Source organism: Momordica charantia (assembly GCF_013281855.1).
Source record: "Momordica charantia cultivar OHB3-1 chromosome 1 unlocalized genomic scaffold, Mcharantia_2.0 BLBB01000001.1, whole genome shotgun sequence".
In the NCBI taxonomy this organism is placed as follows: domain Eukaryota; kingdom Viridiplantae; phylum Streptophyta; class Magnoliopsida; order Cucurbitales; family Cucurbitaceae; genus Momordica; species Momordica charantia.
This window is the reverse complement of record NW_028275157.1, coordinates 22,794,607-22,816,212: the sequence shown is the minus strand read 5'-3', so window position 1 is coordinate 22,816,212 and position 21,606 is coordinate 22,794,607. Positions and strand designations below refer to the sequence as shown.

General features: G+C 32.7%; 2 protein-coding genes and 1 pseudogene across 4 annotated transcripts; 1 reads left to right on the top strand and 2 right to left on the bottom strand.

Annotated features, from left to right (window-relative positions):
- Nucleotides 1-320: 320 nt before the first annotated feature.
- LOC148213458 (dof zinc finger protein DOF1.5 pseudogene) lies at nucleotides 321-1,166 on the bottom strand (annotated as a pseudogene).
- A 10,385-nt stretch (nucleotides 1,167-11,551) lies between these two features.
- On the top strand, nucleotides 11,552-15,643 carry LOC111012341 (protein LIGHT-DEPENDENT SHORT HYPOCOTYLS 10). Its single transcript, XM_022286454.2, has 2 exons — nucleotides 11,552-12,374; nucleotides 15,319-15,643. The coding sequence occupies exon 1, from the start codon at nucleotides 11,798-11,800 to the stop codon at nucleotides 12,347-12,349; it is 552 nt and encodes a 183-aa protein (XP_022142146.1). The 5' UTR covers nucleotides 11,552-11,797; the 3' UTR covers nucleotides 12,350-12,374; nucleotides 15,319-15,643.
- Nucleotides 15,644-16,414: 771 nt separating this feature from the next.
- LOC111012342 (trihelix transcription factor ENAP1) lies at nucleotides 16,415-19,862 on the bottom strand. Of its 3 annotated transcripts, XR_015789170.1 has the most exons (3): nucleotides 18,644-19,862; nucleotides 16,836-16,927; nucleotides 16,415-16,740 (listed from the first exon to the last, which is right to left on the bottom strand). XR_015789170.1 is itself a non-coding variant. In XM_088120371.1 (2 exons), the coding sequence occupies exons 1-2, from the start codon at nucleotides 19,488-19,490 to the stop codon at nucleotides 16,727-16,729; spliced, it is 861 nt and encodes a 286-aa protein (XP_087976497.1). In that variant the 5' UTR covers nucleotides 19,491-19,857; the 3' UTR covers nucleotides 16,415-16,726. The 3 variants fall into 3 exon arrangements, 2 of the variants coding, with proteins under 2 accessions (XP_087976497.1, XP_087976496.1); XM_088120371.1 differs by lacking the exon at nucleotides 16,836-16,927 and having other exon boundaries at nucleotides 18,644-19,857; XM_088120370.1 differs by lacking the exons at nucleotides 16,415-16,740; nucleotides 16,836-16,927 and adding an exon at nucleotides 17,207-17,494 and having other exon boundaries at nucleotides 18,644-19,861.
- Nucleotides 19,863-21,606: the final 1,744 nt, after the last annotated feature.

The window sequence follows — 21,606 nt, the reverse complement described above, 5'->3', positions numbered from 1 at the left end:
CTTCTTGTCTCATTCTTCCTCTTCCTCTCCCTTCATTTTGCATTCAATTATCCGATTTTTATTATGGATGCTCTCACTGCCACAGGTGTTGAATTAATTTTTTTGGTTTTAAAGGTCGGTGCAAAATGGAAAATGCTAAGTAATACTTCCAAATCAAAAGGTCGATTTTCAACCTTGCATTTTTCGCCCTCTTTGTCGCTTGTCTAATTTGTAGGAGTTCTCTATGAATAAAATATTGGAGTGGAATTCCCTTTACATATCTATTCAATGTAAAAATAAATATTTTATTCTGTAATTCTATTGTTTACTGATACTGCTACTGTTTTATAACCTTTGTTTCATTTATCATTAAATTTGCTTGGGCTTGCCCTTGCTTTACAAAAGGTTTTGGAAATTTGAAAAGTCCTCGTCCTCTCAAGAACAAGAACTACTCGTTCCAGCATAATCACATACTAATGTTTTTTACATAAATATATGATATATGTGCAGTAAAAAAAAAAAAAAAAGTGTATATATCTTTGCTCTAATTTCCACATAAAATCATCGACAAGATTTAAAAAAGAAAAAATAAAAAAAGGCAGCGCTGGGGTTAAGACGTTTGACCTTGTCGACCGATCTTCTGGCGTTTCATCGGAAAAACTCGCCGTAAATGATCCTCTTGCGCCACCGTGAGATGCCACCCCTCCATCGCATCCAACTCGATCTGATGAATAATCCCGGAAGCGTCGTCATATAGTTGGAAATCCTCGCCGCCGAGGGCGCGGCAATTGGGCGGCTTGGTTCTCCGGCGGCCGGCTCCGATGGGCACGTTCCGGAGCGCCCCTCCGGCCGTCCAGTACCTCTGGCACCCCTTGCAGAAATGCCTTGGCTGATTAACATTGTAATTGTTGAAGTAACAGAATTTGGTCTCCATACTCTTACATCTCGGACATGGTATGATTTTTTCCGGCCTCTTCATCACCTCCGTTTGATCGGCGCCGCCTTTCTCCGGCGGTTCCTCCTTTAATTTTCTGGTCTGTAAACTGATCATCGTGCCGAAGAGCTTAATTCCCCCCGGGCCCGGGTTACTGCTGTGGACCTCAGCCATATATATGGAACAGAGGAGAGGAGACACGGGATTTCTAATTTTCTTCTGTAGTTTTGTGAAGAGAGTCCATATGGGGAAATGGATTTATATACGGGTCCAAGTGACGGAGAGGTAAAAGTACTTAAAAAGAAAGTGCTTAATAAAAGCTGTAAAACATGAGAATCAATGGGACAAAACAGACGCCAATTAGTCAAATTTTACACATCATTTGCTTCATGTCATCATCAGATTCTCTATCAATAAAGAGAAAAAGAAAAAGAGAAGGAAAAGGAAAAGGAAAAGAAGATGTGGGAAATTTTTTTTAATTTTTAAAAGAAGTATCTGAAAAGTAGTTCCTAATCCAAGGAGCGATATTGGTCGATCGGTACTTTTGGGTAGAAACTTAAAGGCATCAAAAACATTATTCTATTGGAAATTTCTCTCTCGATTAGTCTTCCATTCTTTCCCAAAGGGAAAAAAAAGGGAGCATCAAAAATGGATTATATTCAGAAGTTTAGCAGTAAATAGTGCATCTGGTCTCCTTCTTCTTGCTTAAGTTTCAGAATTCTCTCTCTCTTTATTCTGGGTTGTTCGACTTTAAAGACTCTAACTTTTGTAAAAATTTTATATAAGGAAGAGTGAAAAAGTTGCATTGGTACTTAAAGTTGAGAGCTTTTGGTAGGGGCCTTTGATGATATCCCTCTTCCAAAAAGCCTTATTTTATGGTTGAAATCTAATGGGTGGTGATCAACTTTTGTTGGGTTTTTTCTTTCTTTCTTTTAAATTAAAACTTGAATTTTGTGTTGTGGACAAGTGTATAGTATTGGTATCTTTTGTATTGCAAATATATGATAACAAAAAAAGAAAAGCAAGTTTTGATATGGGAGGATATATTTTCTTTTTAACATAAAGATTCTTCTTTATCTGTGCGGAAAAGGCTTTGGCAAACCTGAAATTTCATCATTTATTATTATTTTTATTTGTAGTGGGCCTTGACCAAAGGAAACAAGAGATGGAAAGACCTTTAAAAATTAATAGTGAAGAAGACTTTTAGTTCTCTGTCCTTTTTTTCTTTTTTCTTTTTTCTTTTTCCCCTTAAATATATATATATATATATATATATTATATATATAATATCTCTCTTTATTTTTTGCTGGGAAAGTTGGGAAAAAAAGATGCAGTTTCCTTTTCCTTTTTGGGATGAAAAAGAAACACACATTAGATGCAAGAAAAGAAGGGAAAAGGCATCCTTTTATTTTGAGTGCTTCCTTTTTAGTTGCATTAATGTAAAAAAATAGGACAAAGCTAAGCTATGGAAGCCATTAATGAGCCTACCAACCCAAATTCATATTTATAATTACTAGTTTCAAAGACACCTAATAGAATATAGGAATCATAAGGTAGTCTATGCATGATTCAAATTTTACCTATACAAATTAATAAAGTTCATTCTCTCTCGAGCAAATTTTTCTTATAAGAAAGAAAATTCATCCATAGGTAAGAACTTGTCCCTCCAAGCTTGTAGTAATTCAAGATGTAAAATTTCTCAAAAGGAAAAAAAATATATAAAATATAAAATATTTAGGATTTTATAGTTTTCTCTCGTTTGAATCGTCCATTAAATTTTTAAAATTGATGAATTATACATGTAGAAAACCTAGTAGGAATAAATTAGTCATTTCCTGATAAAGCTTATGGTACATTAATCTTTTTCTTTATCTTTGTTTAACTATTAGCTTAGTTCCAGTCTTTACTTCACTGGTACCCAAATATGAGTTTATTTATTCTTACTATATTAAAAGGTTGGAAATATAGTTTGATAGTTATTATTTGGTTTATTTATTCGTTATATAGTTCTAAATTTTCAAATCAACCCCTTGTAATGATTGCTTAGTTTTTTAGAAATTCAAACCTACCTCTAATGATAGGTACTTTACTTATTTTATTGTTTTTATTAATATTAAAATAATATTTATGTTATAAAATAAAAAATGTTCTTGAATCTTAAACAAAATCATTTTAATAACCTATGTTTTGTTAAGGACTACATTTCAGAAATAACTTTTAAATTCAAACGTAAAATTGTTATTAAAACGAAGTCTTAAAATTAAAAAAAAAAAAACACACATTTTAAAATATATCATAGGTGTATTGCACATGGAAATTTTTTTAATATATATAGAACATAAAAATCAACAATAAACTAGTTTGTTTATAGCAAGTGGTTTGGCATTAGTGCCCCTCATTTTTACAAGTTATAGGTGTAAATCTCCTTCCTAATAAATAAATTTTTTAAAATTCTCTTTTGTCGGCTACAAACATTCGAATGTAATTATTTTCTAGGATCAGTACGTTAAACTGCATCCTTTGACAAATAGTAGTTGGCTTGAACATTGTTTAAAAGAGTTAATCGGATTGTATTTATATTTTTACATAAACCAAAATAATTTTGGAATATACTCTCTTTTTTTTCCTCTTCTTTTTTGTATCAGTGCAATCAGTAATGGGAATATTAGATAAGTTGACAAAGGAAGAACCAATTGGCCATTTTGCGGAATGTCATCAATGATTAATCAATAATTTCCTTTTCAAATATTCATCAACAATATGCAATATTTCTTTGGATATATGATAATAAATAATTGGTATATTGGTATATTTGTTTTCCATGCAATACCAAAGTTGTTAACGAAGAGTGTGTCAAATCATTATTTCAAAAACTTTTTCGAAATCTTTGATAATATAAGTTAGCTTTCTAATCACATTGATAAGCTAAGTGAATCCATTAAATAATTGGGAATTTTTGTAAATGCCTTTTTATTAAAACATGCAGATCCTTTTTTTTTTAAATCCACAATTTTTATTATACATAAATCAATTTGAGTCGATCATTTTTATTTTCGAAATCAATTTGAGTACAAGTAAGAATGGGAGGTAATGGAACTGGGGCATTTGTGGAAAAAATAAAATACAGAATTCGGTGATAGTTGAAAAATGAGTTTGTTAGAATTTAGAAGGGCAAATAAGGCGACAAATTTTGTTTAATAATAGTGGAAGCGGGCTGGGCCATATGTGTTGGGCCCAATATGAAATGGGAGAAGGTTTATTGTGAAGCCCAACCCGGTGACACGGAAGCAGCTGATCTGCAGAGAGCCGACCCTGTTTTGTTATTGTACAAACAAAACACGTACAAATGCGCTGTTCTTTTCTCCCACCACAACTCACAACTCCAATTTCTTGTCATTTTTTTCTAATTTTTTAAAACATAATAATTTACAGCCTTTCTTTTTTAATACAACAAAGGGTGGTGAGAAATTCAAAGATCATTAATTTACCGACTTAATATAACCGAAGTGGTCATTTAGATTTAAATTTTAAATTTACTATTTTTATGGAGTTGTGGGTATCAATTCTTCTCTCCCATCCCGCTGAACAATATAATAATTTGACGATTGTTTTCACAGTAAAAAGAAAAAAAAAAGTTTTTATTTTTCCTTTTTAGAAAAAGAAAGAAAGAATGGGCCGTTGGAGGAGGAAAATTGAAAAGAAGGTGAAGGTGGGGGCCATTTCACGTGGGATGGAGAGAGTTATCTGTTGGAGAATTAAAAGCAATACATTTTTCTTTTCTAGAGAGAGAGAGAGAGTCATGAGAAATGGAGTGTGGAAGTTACATCTGAATTTTGATCAGCTTTGAGTTGGTTGTACCAATTCAATTTTGGCATTCATCGGAGAAAGCGACTGAGATTCACTGCATCGCTCCCCCAAGTACCTTCCCCACTTTTCTGTTTCCCCGACCCAAAATAGCTCTAATTCAAACTTTACTTTATAAATTCAATTACATTTCATATTTCACTTATCTAGATATTTATAAATAAATTAAATTTATCATAATATATTCATTTAAACTTTTAAATTTATTGGTGGTTTTATTTATATTAGAGCACGAGATGTTGTATTCAAATTCTCATAACTCACCATCTCAAATTCAAATTTAAGTTAAGAAGCAAATAAAATCCAAACTATTATGTACATTCTCGTTTTACTTTTCCGAAAAGGTTTGAAAAATGCCAAAAAGGCGCACCAACCAGGCTAGAGTAGAGGCTAGGCTGCCTAGTCAGCCCACCAATCATATAACTGAGATATTGTGTGAAAATTCCTTCTACTCTAAATTAAAATAATATATAAATATATGGATATGCATTTTCCAATTTGATACTTTATATTTCAAAAACCATTCAATGAATTATCATATCTATGGGGTCCTTCAATTAATCCTTTAATTGAATAAGCTCTTTTTTTCTTTTTCTTTTTGTTTTCTTTGACGGGATATAATTGACAGAACTCTTGTCAAACTTGTTAGGTGTGAAAATCTATCCACCTATCTCTTCCTCCCTTCTACCCTCCATCTTTTCTTCTGGGCGCGAGGAACGGAAAAATAAATAGGTAACTAATTAAAAAAATTATATATATATATATATATATATGATACACATCAATTAATTATTATTGATATTATCATATGATTAATCAAATTTAAGTTATTTGGCGGTTACTATGAATATGGTAATATAACTACTACTTGATTTTCACATAAAATATTAAAAATACGTTAATTACTTTCATCTAAAGCCAATTGAACGAATTGCAATAATGGACAGGGGTTAAACAGGTGTTTGTTAATATTAGTTTTCTTCTAAAGAAAGAAGTGTTTAATTTAATCAGTGCAACAAAATTTCAGCGGTATAAATATATATATAGATTTATTGTACTTCGTCCAAAAAGAAATAGGAATTTTTTTAGTACAAAGAATATAAGGGATAGAAACTCCAATTTTAAAGACAGAATACATGTCAATTATCGCTAACTGTATTTATATTAGCGAGGAAATATGAATTGAAAATGTTCCTACTAAAGTGTTATTTGTCTGACAGACCAGAGGAACAAAAAAGGAAAATTTTCAGAAGCCCAAAAATCTTTTAAACCCAGTTCTAATCAATGAAAAGAGGAACAAATTGGGGAAGATATTAAAATTTTAAATAGGAAAAAATTAACTTTAAAAAGAATAATAAGGGCTCCCACCCACAATTTTAGTAAAAGTGATTTTACTAATTAAAAACATTTTTGTAACACGTCGTCACGCTAAAGCTACATAAACACTTTAAATATCTTTTTAAAAAATATTTAAGGTAATTTGACACTTGGAAGAGTGAATTTTTCTTTTCTAAGAGCATTTAAAAATAAACTAAATGTACTTTTTGTAATTTCAAAATTTTCATGACGTATATGGTTTTTTTAGAAAGTGTTTCATTTAAAACCACAAATTTTAAAGTCATATATCAAATACTTGATGTTTAGTTTTCATTTTATATAAATATTTACCAGTTAAAAAACTTATCACAAATATATTAATGGTAAAGTTTGTTTTTCTTGAAAAAGATATCAACGAATAATTGATGCAGGAGAGATCAATTTAAAGTTTAAAAACAAAAATTTTAAATGTAGCGATGGTTCATATATTCTATATATTCTTTTCAAACCACGCATTTAAATCGCCATTTTATATACATTTTTTTATGACGGTTGTTATTGGTTGAGAGTTTAATTTCTAAAAACATTCTACAAAGTGGAGGTGTTTTCTCGAAACTTTTATATCATAGAAGCCTTCCATCATTGTTTACGAATTGTCAACTAAAATCAAGTGATTTGAATTGTTATGTAATGTGATGATGGATATATATTAAAAGGGTTAGTTTGTGAAATAATGGGTAAAGAATCATTATATTTATGGGTAGGGCCAGCTGTGGTATCAACTTATATTGAAAACGGCAAGACAATAAATATGCTCCAACTCATGTTTCTTTCTCACCAAAAGAGAGTGCCAGAACCAAAGTGGGACAAAATTCAACAACCATTGTACGAAAAAAATATATAAATATATTAAAACCCGATAATTGACATGTATCAACTGAGAGATTGTAGATTCGATCTCAACATATATATATATATGATCTATCCATTTAAATTTTCCATCTTTTGATTCTTTTAATATATAAATATAGTAAGATTAAACGACATAACTGAAACAATTTTAAAGTTTTTTAAGTACAACGTTTCACAAAGTAAATTAAAGAAAAGTGTAAGCCGAAGCTGATAAAAGAAATAGAATTGTAATGTCTGAAACTTTTTGAGTTGGGAGTATTCCTCCAGCCATACCCCATAATGAACCTCATTTCTTGCATGAATGGAGCATGAGCTAGTTCATTGTAACTTCCAGAGATAAATCGTACTCTTTCAGAATCTCTCTGAAAAGGGTCGAATTTTTTTGCTATTTATATTTTTTTGTTGGAGATATAAAGAGTCTCGAGTTGAAATAATACTCTTACGAGATGTGTTGTGTTAATTTTTACATGGAAGCATTTTTTAATTGCTCTAATTTTCTAAAGCGACAATATCATACTTAATGCTCTAATTTATAAACGGTTAGGTTAATGAAAATTATTTAAGATAATTGGAAGCATTTTTTAATTGCTCTAATTTTCTAAAGTGACAATATCATACTTAATACTCTAATTTATAAACGGTTAGGTTAATGAAAATTATTTAAGATAATGTATTTGTTACTGTATTATTGATGAATATAATTTAGTTTTATATATATAATTTTTATTTAACAGTAATTATAATGTGATATATACGAGTATTTGTGAAAGTTTTAAAAGTTTATTGATCTTACTTACCAAGATATATGGCGGTTGTAGTTGACACGAAGTCCATTTTGGTATCATATGGTAAAAGTATTTATCAAATGTACTTCTTTACATTTTTTTATATAAATTAATTATGATGTGACATTGTCGCTTAAACAATAGTGTAATATTTGTACCTCAATATACTTTTACTGAAATATAAAACTTTTAGTGCATTATATTATTGTACAAATAAAATTGGATACTCTCAATATATACATACATGTACTTTTTTTAGGCTTGTCTTTCTATTTGAAGGTGATAACTAATAAAAATAACTTAATTTGACTATTGACTTGTGAAAAGTCTTGAAAGATCAAAAGTTGTGACACCTATATCTACCATTTAAAATGTTCCTTTTTTTTTAAATTTTTATTTTAAATGGTAGTTAAAATTTTAAATGGTAGATATAGGTGTCACAACTTTAAAAATTTACAGTAAAATTTTTAAAAATGATAAAAATTTTAAAAATTCAAGTTTAGAAAAGAAAAGTTATTGAGAAAAAAAAATAGGGAGAGGGTTTTGAAGAAGCAACCTATCTACTAATCGTTTGATGCATATTCGAAAACCTTTACGTTAGAGAGAAATAGATCTCACATATCTCCAGTGATATCTGCATATTCGAACTTGCTCATTCGCCCTTTTCCTCGATCATGAAATTTACAGTAGCATCAAGAGCCGGGGAAAATAAAGTCCCTGGACCAGACGATTTCACCGTAGCATTTTTCAAAGATCTCACATATCTTCCGTATTATTTTTATTAAACTGCATAACTCTACCTAGGTTGTGAACTAATACTCGTCACACTAAAAATAAATGCTCAAATTTTATGTATTTGTTGAGCATGCAAACATAGGTCTACGTACATCTCTAATAATATATCTTCATTAGCATAAATAATCTTTATATATAGAGTTTGAAAGTAAAATTAAACCATTATTGGATTAGACTCTGGACATTATTATAGATACAAAGAAGAACGATTGATTATCCTAAAAATAGATTTATAATCATTAAAATAAAAGAAAATCAGAACCCAAAATCGAATGTTGGTTACAAATTAAGAAACAAAACAAAATTAAATGAGGATGAATTAACTTCAAAATATCTTAATCGATCCTTCGTTTGTTTTGCCCAGTAACAGTGAAAAAAAAATAGTAAAAGGAGGATTTGACTGAGAAATGTGAAAAAGGAGCATTACATTGGTGTGCCATTAAACAAAGAAGAAGAGCTAATTAATCATATATAAACCAAAATGGTGGGTGGGATAATTAACTTCCGGAAGGAATAATATAGATTTGAAAACACAGCTTTCCATTTTCGAATCAGACATCTTTTTATTTTTTTTCCCACTTCCAAAACTACCAAATTTTGAATTACCTTGTTATTTTACATAATAAAACATCATTAATTATTTCTTTTGAGCATCACATCATTTTGATATTAGTTTCAAGAGTTGTCCACATAGTAAGGAGTATAATTAATTCCATTATGGTAATGAAAGGAGTTTTTTTTTTTTTTTTTATTCTTTTTTGGGAGTTTCCTCTCCACTATTATTGGTTGTCGGGGAACTTGAATTCCATTTATTCCAAGATGTGTGAAGGTGAAGATAGAGCCCTTTGCTTTGCTACTTAGAATCCACATATGATATGAGGTATATAATTAATAATTATTATAATTTCCCAAAAGAAAAGAAAAAATGGCACAGCGTTCTATCTTCCAAACAAGCACTTAATTGCATCGTGGACATAACCTAAGGTTCGGACCCAATGTCACAGAAATATGTCTCCCAATTTTGCTCCCATCTATATCTTCTGTCCCCTATTCTTTTTTCTCCAATAATACCATTCACTCCCCTATTCCTTTTTCCTTACAATTAATTAACCCTACTACCACATTCCTCTATTAAATTTAAATTATCAACTACCTTATTAATTAAAATTATCATACATAAACGTGAAAAAATATCCGAATTCATTTTAAATGACACACTAACGCTGTTCAAAACAAGCTATATATATATCCTCATTTAATTATAAACCTCTCCAAATTAAATGTAAGTTCATAAATATGACAATTTACACAACTCGAGTTGCCAGAGCAAGCATTCCTAAAAAGTGACGCGCATTAATTGAGGATTATTACAGCCAAATTGAGTTCATTAAGTGCACAAAAATTGAGTGAAAATTGTAGGAAGAAGAAGTAATTAGTCGAATCAGCTCCCTTAATTACAACGGTTTAGAAACCCTGATAATTGTTAAGAATTGATTAATGTATTAAAAATCTGGTTAGGTTGAAAGAGGAAAGGCAGAGGGCACAAATGTCGAGTAAGAAATCTTCATCAAATAATTTGAAAATGAAATGAAAAGCAAATATATTATATAAGATTTAATTAGTGAATGATTATTTGGCGTATGTAGGTACCCAGTGTGATCATCTCCACTCACTCGAGGCAGCTAACATATAATTAAATGTATTTTTAGTATATAATATTGGTGCATTGGCATATTAAAATATTGTTGTCTACGTGCATAATAATTGTGGAGATCAAATCTTTATAAAAGCTGACAAGGAATATAAAGTTTTTTCTTCCACAATGATAATTAATAATTAAAAGTTCATTGATTACTACTTCGTTGATTACTACTTTGAAGTAAATTATGCAATATTGTATATGTAGTAAAGGTTTACGGACGAAAATGAAATCAATTAAACGCTCTAGCTATAATCTCAAAAAATGAAACAAGGCTAAAACATTGAGAAATAATTCAGTATGAAGATATATATTTTTAGTGAGAATCCTATAAAGAAAAAAGGTGAATGATAATAATCCATCTTAATTAAAATTCGGTATAAGAATTTTTAAAGATAGGAATCCATTATAATTAAAAACAAGATTTACACCAGGCAGACATACTTGTTTTTTGAGTACAATGAGTATAAGTGAGAGATTTCATTTTACAGAATTTTACATGAAATTATACTTATCGTAACTGGGTAGAAATTTCATTTTTTTTCTCTTAGATCTATCATGTCAAGTAGTGTTATAATAAACAAATTTAATCAATATTTTATTAACAGAAAAATTATATAATAGAAAAATATTAAAATGTTTAGAATTAAAATTGAAGCTTTTTAAAGCTTAGAAACTAAATTGAAAAGATATATTTAAGCAGAGGGATGTAAAAATTTAAGTTTAGGGTATGGAGGGATGATGGATGGATATATATTGGTGTGATGTCATAAATGAATGTGTGTGAAGTGAGAGAAAACTAGAGAGAGAGAGAGAGAGAAAGGAGATGAATATTTGAGAGGTGAGCTTATGTAGGCAGTGTTTATTCTACTGTTAGTATTCCCAGTTTTAGTAAAATTTGAAAGGGACAGAAAGGCGATGATGTCGATTGAGAAAAAAGAGAAATTGCCACATTGCCTTGTCCAACCAAAACAATTCTGAATTCTTCAACAAAAACAATATAATTAATTGAATCTAGTCACAGTTAATTAGTAGTGTAAGTGGTGGAAAATGTATCAAATTGATGTAAGATCAAACTGAATTTGCCCAATTATCTCATATATATCCCACCTGGCCGGTAGCATTAATTAGGACCGAAACGTAATGATTATTGAAATGGAGAAATTAAAAGAAGAAAAACGGTTTAATTCAATAAAATGAAAGGTTGGGTAGTAAGGTTTTGTGCAAAACAATTAAAATTGTGTTAATGTTAATGGCGAAGGCGAGAGAGAGAGAGAGAGAGAGAGAGAGAGAGAGAGAGAGAGAGAGATAAGAAAAGCAGGTTAAGGGGCCCCAGGATATGTCCTCTCAAAAGACCCCCAATGTGATTTTAATCTTTTTCTTCTACTGCACCTCCCCCCACTAACCCAATAATATTATATTGTATTTTTGTTTTTCTGGCTTTCATTTCAGTAATTTTCCCCCAAATCCGCTCTTCCTTCCAGTTCCGCCCTCCATAATCCAATAGCAATAATGTTAGGCCAGGACAACGCGTCGGCGTCGGCGTCGTCGTCTGATCCACAAGCACAAGCACAAGCACAAGCAGCGGTTCCGCTGAGCCGTTACGAGTCGCAGAAGCGGCGAGATTGGAACACGTTCGGGCAGTATCTGAAGAACCAAGCGCCAGCGGTTTCGTTGTCGGAGTGCAACTGTGGGCACGTACTTGAATTTCTGAGGTACCTGGACCAGTTCGGGAAGACCAGGGTTCACTCACATGGGTGTGTCTTTTTCGGACACCCCGACCCTCCGGCCCCTTGTCCTTGCCCCCTCAAGCAGGCCTGGGGCAGCCTCGACGCCCTCATCGGCCGCCTACGCGCCGCCTACGAGGAGCACGGCGGCTCCTCTCACGCCAACCCTTTCGGCAACGGAGCCATCCGCACCTACCTCCGAGAGGTCAAAGAGTGTCAAGCCAAAGCCAGGGGAATCCCTTACCAGAAGAAAAAGAAGAAGAAGAAAATCATCATCACATCAAAATCAAATAATAACCCCAACGATGACACCTCTCCTTTGACCCAGATGGCTTAATTACTACTACAACTCATTTTCCATGGTGATTTCTCATTCTCTCTACAAATTCAATTATTAATTGCCTTTTCTTTTCTTTGCTCTCAGTTTTTTTGTTTTATCATGCCATTTAATTTGTCACCTCCTCCGCCCCATAACCCTTTGGAATTTGAATTTCTTATTTAAAACAAAAACCCATTATCCTTCGAATATAATAATCTACACACACGACACGCACACGTTTAAGTCGTTTATGGAAATTGGATCAAGTTTCAGTGTCCATACAGAGTCAGTTGATTAGTTAGAGCCAGAGAGAAATTGAAAAATGTCGAGGAAACCCTAGAACCAGCTTCTGAAAACCCTAATTTTATGCATTACAATTTACAACGCCTTTTTTAAGAAAGAAAAGAAAACTGGGAATTAAGCAAAGAATGTCTGAACAACTGTGGAGAGGGTCAGAACAAATAAATCAATTATGTGCCAACAGATGTTCATCTTTTTACACTTTTCTCTTTCTCTCTGATGCATCAGAGATATTGCTTTGATTGGTGTGCCATTCAAAAACTATTTTCTCTCTCTCTCTCTCTCTCTCTCTCTCTCTCTTCAAATTGAAATCAGCCAAAATAGTGTTTGTTTGATGTCCTAATTTAATATATCTAACTAAAATGTTTACTTTTCAAATAGATTTGGCCCTTTTTCGATTCTATTCGATTTTTTGCTCCCCATGCATGGACATCCCCATCCCACACCATATCATCTATCATCTATGTTTAATAATTAATCATTAATATCAAGCAAATCTAAACTATTTCAATTATATGTCAAAATTAGTATTTCTTCTGATTTTATTTGTCATGTGTCATTATTATATTGTTGGTATTAAGTAACCCTTCGTAAAGTGCACACCTTCCAAACTTCTTTAATTAATGTTCTTACATGTTGCCTAATTATTCTTATTTTAATTATTTCCATTTGTCTGATATGATAAGCATTCATCAATGTTGTGTTACATGTAGTGTAAGCATGCAAGCTTCCAATTAAATGTGTTTTTTTTGGACATTATTGGAATGTGCAAAATCTAATCTTTTATACCTTCCCTCTCCTCTCTTGTGTTGTTTGAGATTTAAGTAGTGGGTTAGATATAAGATATAATCAGAATTTGAATCTCAAGATTAATGCTAGACTTAAAATTTTTAAATAAATGTGTTTTTTTAGAGTAAATAAATAGGCTATAAAAATCTAATATTTTTAATATATTTTCAAATATTAAGTCCTATGACAAAATCAATTTAATACCTAGCTATTGATCAATTGGTTTTAGTCGACATAATTACGTTTAAGTTATACGATTATTTAATTAATTCCATATTGCAAACAGTTTGGTGAAATGTTTGTAGTTTGAAAATTTAATACAGCGGATTAATCATGTTTGAGATAATAGGCTGATATATAATTACCTAAATATTAGTTCACGTTAAATCATATTCAAATTAAATAATTCTAGGGATTTTGTGCACACTATACATTCAGTGAGTGGACCAGGTCAAAATTAATTTTCATTGATTGATTACATTTAATTTATCCTCTGTTAGAATTTACTCCTAATTAATTTATGTACTTGCTCATTAATCTTCAAATTTCAAAATAAACCCAAAATTATATTTCTAGTTCTTTATTTATATGATGGTGAATACACCCACACTTTGGGTGCTCTCTTTCTCCCTTTGATGCATCCAGTCCACTACTGGAATCCAAAATAAAGATATTTCCTTATTAAGAGTTTTCTTTGATAATGATTTTATTTTAAAAATATTTGTGTTTGTTTAGATTTGGTTGATAATGATTTCGACTTTAGTTCTCTTTTTAATAACTAGTAAGGTCTATTATTTGTAATGACTTCTTTTGTTTCATTCCAGCTTTTTGAAAGCATTTTTTGAGTTCTTACGTGATTTTTTTTTTTAATAAACTTATTCTCTTATAATTAGAATTAATTCAATAGACCCTATTGATAAAATTTTCTTTCTATTCTACCTTTTTTTTAAGACATTAGTTTATATATTTATATATATATATATATATATATATAATCGTTTAAAATAATTTTTGAAAAATATATTACAAAAGAAGAGAATCTTTTGAGAAAAAAAAAAAACTATCCTTTAACCATAAAAACCTTGAAACAAAATTCTTATCTAAAAAGGTCACATATAAACCTTAATTTTTTTCATTTGTTTCCAGAAGTATTGAACTAAACACATATTTTTCAAGGTTTCTTCTCCTGGAAATTTAACATTTTGATTGTATTACCAATTAAGTAGGGACGGAACCAAAATAATCGTGGGGTTTGTTAATCAACTGTGACTTACTCTGCTTAATAGTTTTAGAGAGATCTTTTTTAAGCTTATGTTCTTCCCAAATTTGTATTCCAGGGTTTCAAATTGGCTTTTTCATGACTTTACTCTATATCTATGCATTTATATAACCCCAATTGGATATAAAAGCTTCTAATTATTTACTTGTACGCAATCAAGATAGTATGTTTTAGTATGCTTTTAGATTATTTGGTAATTAAACATATAGTATGTTTATAGCATGAATACTCTGAATTGCCCTCTTTTTTATTTTAAGATTATTATGTAAAATAAAGTTGTTTACTACTTTTCAGTTCATATTTGTCTTTGAATCTCAGTTGCTGTGAGTAAATGCCTTATTAAGTCAGATTCAAGCACTATGCTTGGGTTAACTTGAGAGTTTCCTTCAAATTTCCAGTAAAATTTACTTATGTGTCTCATCTTTGTTATCAGTATGACCACTTATATATAGTTACCATTAATCTTAACTTAACAAATTAGATGTTGATCGCCCTCTCGAACACAGGAAGATAATATATCTTAAGAGTTAAGTAAAGGGTGGAGTTCATCTTAACATAATGGTTAAGGAAGGTTATTAAGATTGGAAATTCTTGTCTGATGAGTGATATTTGTATGCAGGAATTGAAAGGGAAATTTGGAGAATATTTGCACGATTCAAAATGTGCGAATATACGGTGCTCGGAGTTGGTGCAAAGAATTTAAATGGTATAATTCTGGATTTGAATAATCATAATCTAGGATATATTGAGGCAGCATAATTATAATTAGGGGGTATGAAATAGGCCCTTATTATTAATTAATTCTACATATTTTGTAGCAATGTCACAGGCACCTTCTTTCCGTTAGGCTAAAACATCAATTACTATTATTTACTATTGTCTTTTACTGTCTTTTAATATTCAAAACCAGAAGGAGATCAGAGCATCCAAATTTTATCTTTTAATCTCACTGCATATATTTATATATCAAAATTTTATAAAGACAGGTAAAACAATTTAGTTGCTGGAGGCTATGAACATTGTCTCGCACTCATTGTCTTTGTCGTTTCAGCAACCTGGTTATGTTTTTAAAGTGAAGTCTTTGAATACACCTTGGATTTTTTAGTGGAATTGGAAAAGTTACCTTTGCTTTTTCGGCACTGGAATGACAAAAAAAGAGGTCTAACTGGACGTGATTGTTCATGTTGAAGGTTTAATTTGAGACAGATATAACCACTTGCGAAATAGATCTATCAACAAAAAGAAATTATAATTTAAGATTCTGCAAATTGAATTCGGTTTACTGTTTAATGAAGGAAATATCCCAAACAGATATGAGTATAAAATTTCTTTCCGTTTCTTTGGTATTATAGCTAGAGGAAAAAATTCCTGGAAGTACCTATTTATTTTGTCCCCGCTATAATTTTTCCTTTGTAAATTGGCCTCACATCATCACATCGACAAACGACAATGAATGGAAATAAGTACTTACTCCTGTAGTACTAATTAGTAAGGGAAATTCGAACATTTCATAAATCATCGTCGTTATAAGACAACTTATTTCGTGTCTTCTTTCAAGAATGAAATAAAAATAAAACAAGGGCGTTTTCATTCACAACGTATCAGATTGCCAAGTTCTTCAAGAGTAGCTATTAGTATAACACTAAAAGAAATAGAATAAAACAATAAGATAATGAAGTTAGAGAAAGGTAAAATGGAACAAAAGGAAGAGATGGTGACTACAATAATACCATTTTTTAATTAGAGAAAAAAAAAAAGAACCGACAAGATTACAACTAACTCTAACTCTAATACATTAGACCAAATAAAGATCCAATCTGCTACCAAATTCAGATTCTTTTTCTATTCAATTAAAAAAAATAAAAAGATCTAAGAACGGTAAGAATATTAAGATAGCTCTAACAATCTATGCTTTAGCGGTTCAATTATACCAATATCAGCTGCAATAATATGTACTTGGGGAAGGGCAGAGACAGAGGAAGTTGAATACTTCCACAGAATCAACGTTTGAGCACTGTCACATGTCGCTAACCATACATGTCTGCAAAATTGGCAACCAAAATGTACGAAAATGAGAAACAATAACATTTGATGCCAAAATTAAAAAGAAAAAAATTTTAAACCATATATACAAACATGTTAATAAACATCAGAACGGAACTTGCAATCATGACACATTTTAAAGCATTCTTCTTCATCTTGCTCTCATGGGGGGTCCATACTGTACACTGCAGTACAATAGCTCATCAACCTGTGAACTTGAGGCATCTAAATTATTTAAGTTCGTCAATCCATATGTGTCCCGCATGGTTTAGATCCAAGAGATTTAGATACGTGTTTTTTACGGATTCTACCAGGACAAGCAGACCCAACTTTTATATCAAGTGTTTTATATCCCAACAGTTCATACAGGAATATAACTTGCAGGATATTTGGCAGTATTCATAGTTACCAGCCCAAATATAAATTGACAAAAAGAAAAACGATAGAAGGAAAAGACGCCGATGTCCCGAAAAGTAGATTTGATGTATTCCAAAAAAGTCAACTATTCATCAAGCATGCCAATTCCAATATCTCGTCTTAGATAAGTAACAAATTATATTCAAACAATGAAGCAGAGAAAAGATACAAGACAGCATCACAAGGGGGTGGAGACATTTAGCTAAAAGGCTTCCGGTTAGCAAGAACAATGTAATACTGAAAGTCCTCTCTGATTAATAGAGTTTTGGATTGGCTGGGGGGATAACAACTCAATACCTTCTCCAGTGAATCTATCCTTTAAGCTCCTCCTATTTCTTGTAACCAAAATTTAAAAAATTAGAAACCAAGCATACAGACCACTTTCCATGTACCAAATCTCTTGCATAACAACCCCCCAACATCGATCTATCAAGTTAAGGACAATAAGAATGTTCAGATAATAACGCACACTAGCAATGTATACAAGTTGCAACTTGCTGTGCGAAATTACCATGATACCAAATGTTCTATGTTAATCAGCAGAGAAACCCTATAGACAGCAACAGTTTGTTCTGCCAATTTTGAGTTCTTAGCATAAACAATCGGTTGTAATTTCCCACTTGGGAAAATATTAGGTTGTTTGCAATATTCTTAAATAACTCCTAAAATGCTCGTCTGTAATTGGAATAGCTAGAAGATAAAGTCACGATAGAAGATGGAGAAAAACAATTTATATTCTCGCTTATAAGTTGACAATGGAAAACTGAGTTCATAGGTTTCCCCACATCATGGTCCATCACTTGTGCATACTTGAAGAGCGAATTAGGTGAAACAAAATGCAAAAGTAAGTAACGAATAAGTTTAACCTCTTCAAAAAGACCACTCCTTTTAGACACCATCATTAAAGGGTATATATGCTGAAAGGGTTAAATCCTAATGCAATTAGAAACATCGCTCATATAACTCCAGAAGTTGACTACACTACATCTCAAGACTACTGCAGGTAGGGAACAAAAAGAGCCCAAGTAGGCTTAGAACAACGGGTTCCTTCAAAACAAACTTCAAACTGTGACAGTTTACAAGCAAAAGTGCAGATCAAACCATAGCAATTTCATGCATATTCTAGAAGATCCAGAGCTAGATTTTATGTTTCAAATTGGATATTGGAATTGGGATGCAACAAGTAATTGCACCTCCTTTATCAAAAACAATACCTACCAAGTGCACCTCTAATGTCTAATCCTTCAAAAACTAAACCAAACGTATTAAAGAACTAGAAAAAGAGTAGTGGATGAGAGCAAGCCATCTAATGGGTGGACAGAATTTAATTGAGGAGTTAAAAAGATCAAACAAAATGTAATCAGATTTCTAATTACACTTCAAAGTTCTATTTTTAATCTCTAATGAATGGAAAATTCTACATTTTAGAGAGTACCCCACCCCAAATTAAACAAAAGGGCAAAATGGTTGGAGATTTTAGTTACCATTGGAACCCGATTTCTTCCCCCGCTTGATCCTCTCGAGTTGAACTTGAGTTTCCGTAAACATCTGCATTCGCTCCACCTCCAAGTCCTTTGCAAACTGCATTCTCTGCTTCTCCAATTCCACCATCTGCCTCAACTTCTCTGCTTCCACTCTTTCATACATCTTTCCAAACCTCTCAATTGCTCTGGCCAACCTTCCCATACCCTCACCTTCTCCCTCCTCATCCTCACTGCCCCTCTCGTCCGCGTCTGCTTCGGCGTCCTCCTCTTCCTCCTCCTCCTCCTCTTCCTCTGCTTCGGTTGCAGCAGCCGCTGCTGCCATGGCCGAATAATTCCTTCGAAAATAGCCCTCATCCACCGCCGCCAACGGCCGCTTCTGCGGAATCGCAACAGAGACCGCGTTGGCGGTCCCTGGAGACGGCGCTTTCCGGTAGGGCAGAGGAAGGGCCATGGGCGGAGATTGCGACATGGAGGTGGATGGCTTCTTGAGAGAAAAACTGGGCCCAATCAGAACATCGAGACGATCGTAGAAAGGCCAGGGCGAGGCTAGAGATCCGTTAGAAGCGGAAACCCTAGCCTTCTCGATTTTGTACTTCTTCTTGATAGTATCGATTCGGTTCTTGCACTGGACGTCAGTACGGTAAGTCTTCTTGGAGTGGCCGTGGAGGGCATTGACAGCGTCGGCGACGTCCTGCCAATCCTTCTGACGGAGATTTCCCCGGTTGAGCTCCACAAAACGGCGGCCCCAAACGTCGATGAGAGTGGAGGTAGCGTCCTCGGTCCAGCAGTCTTCACGAACCGGGATGTGTCGGGAGGAGGGCGTCAAGGATTCGGTCAAGTCGCTCATGGTGAGCAGCGGAGACAGGTGATCGGCGGTGGCCGATTGGAGGGTTTGGGGGATAAGATCGGGTTTGGGGTTGGGTCAGGCGCGTGGGCGTGGGAGGAATTGGTAAGAGGATTGAGATTGAGATTGAGATTGAGGTTAAGGTTAAAGATGTTGCGTCGGCGACGAAGTGCCGGACGCGTGAGCCGAATGTGTCGGGAGTGATACGGTACGGTCGAGCCGTTGATGTCTCCGGGAGTGGGAGAAAGAGCCGTTTGGCATTAGTGGCTTGGGTTGCGTCATGGTGATGTACCGGCTCCGGCTCCGGCTCCGACTCGGCTCGGGTTGATGGAGCATTTTCCGAATGATCAGATTTGGACAAGGACAACTGCGTTTGCAGTATTTCTATTTGGGGGGGGGGGGGGGGGGGGGGGGCTTTGCTTTGGGTTCGGTTCGGTCCCATGTGGCATGTGGTGGCTGACAGTTCTTCGCCACCTTCTTCTTCTTCTCCACGCAAGGTCAACACGACACACAGTTTCGTTGGGCTTGGGCCTGGACCTTCCTTTTCTTTGGACCCGACTCCTCTCTCCTTTAAAACATTATTATATATTTTTCATTGAATGGAATTAAAACTGTGTAAAATATTATTATTATATTCATTGATAAACAAGTACAAAGAGAATACAATGGACGTGCTCAGAGGTGCAACTTGGATTTCAAAGAGCGCCAAAATGGGCTTGGGTATCCTTATTAAACACACAGATGGAAAGCGCCTAACTAACAAAATCAATGTCCACAACTATATTTTTCAATTTCCCTCTTCATGCTAATGCCCTACCACCATGTTGCATGTGAAGTAGTAGCTGTGATGAGGTTCTAATTTGTATAACGCTTTGGCATGAAAAAAATAATCATAAATATACTTGGTTCTATATTTGAGATTATTAGTTATGTCCTAAAAAAATTTCATTATTTTCAACATTGTTCATGCATAAGGACGTACAGACAACTTTACTCTTAGCAAGGATGATAAAAAAATTTTGGTATAGTTCGCCTTTGTAGATTTTACCATAAATAGCAGTTGTTTATTTTTCATCCTCCTGAAGAGAGTGAAAGAGAAATAATTGCAAATTATTGAATTTTAAAAAGTATAAAATAAACTACTTTTGAAAGGTAATATTATGAAAACCCAAAAAAGTTGAAACTTGAAAGAGAGTAATGAAGGGAAAAGCAAAGCTTTTTTTCCCTTTTTTTAGTACAAAACTTAATTAATGACCCTTGCCTTTCAAGATTAATGACAATGAAAGTTTAACAAGAAGAAATCATTTTAAAAGTACAATTTCTATTTACTTTACGATGATAAATGTAGGCTGAGACATTTATAAAGTTAAATGACACCATAATTATGATAAAATATTTAGTCTTTATGAAATTAAAAAGCTTCTTGAGACTTATTTTCTTTCTATATATATATATAAAATCACTCAAATGACCAAATCTGGGGTGAATTGAAACTTTATCTAACTTCGTATAGTTAGAATATGAATGGAAAAAAAATATTTGTTTACCCTACTCAAGTCAACCTACATTTCTCATTACTACGTAGGTTTTTTGTAATTTTAGGATTACAACCAAATTAAAAAATAAATAAAAATTTGTGACTAAAGAGAAGAACAAAATATAATTCATTTTCAAATATTCTAAAGTTGAAAATTTTACCCATATAACCTCATTAAATTAAATTGAATCATACTCAAATTCAAAATTGATATTCAAATGTGATGTGAAACTCCTGACAAAAATCAAACTTATGATATATTAGGCAAAAAAAAGTGATACATATAAAATCATGAAATTCATATATAAAAAAATAAGTTTACCCTTCAGTGTCTTAAAATTATGATGAGAAGATTGACAATACATCAGGATTATCTTTGAAGGAAAAAGATTAGGAAAGTAATTAATAACGTGACATGGAGCATATTAAAAAGGTGAAAGGAAAAAAAAAAAAGATTGAGATAGTGACTCTTTACCTGACCAATCAAGGGGAAGTTGGGAAGGAAGGGACCCTTCAAATTATTCCAATCTCTACTTTCCATTTTCATTTCCATTCCCATTATTATTCTCAGCCGCAAATACA

Coding starts and splice junctions, on each gene's coding strand:
- LOC111012341 (XM_022286454.2), top strand. CDS start 11,798: ATGTTAGGCCAGGACAACGCGTCGGCGTCGGCGTCGTCGTCTGATCCA.
- LOC111012342 (XM_088120370.1), bottom strand. CDS start 19,490: ATGAGCGACTTGACCGAATCCTTGACGCCCTCCTCCCGACACATCCCG.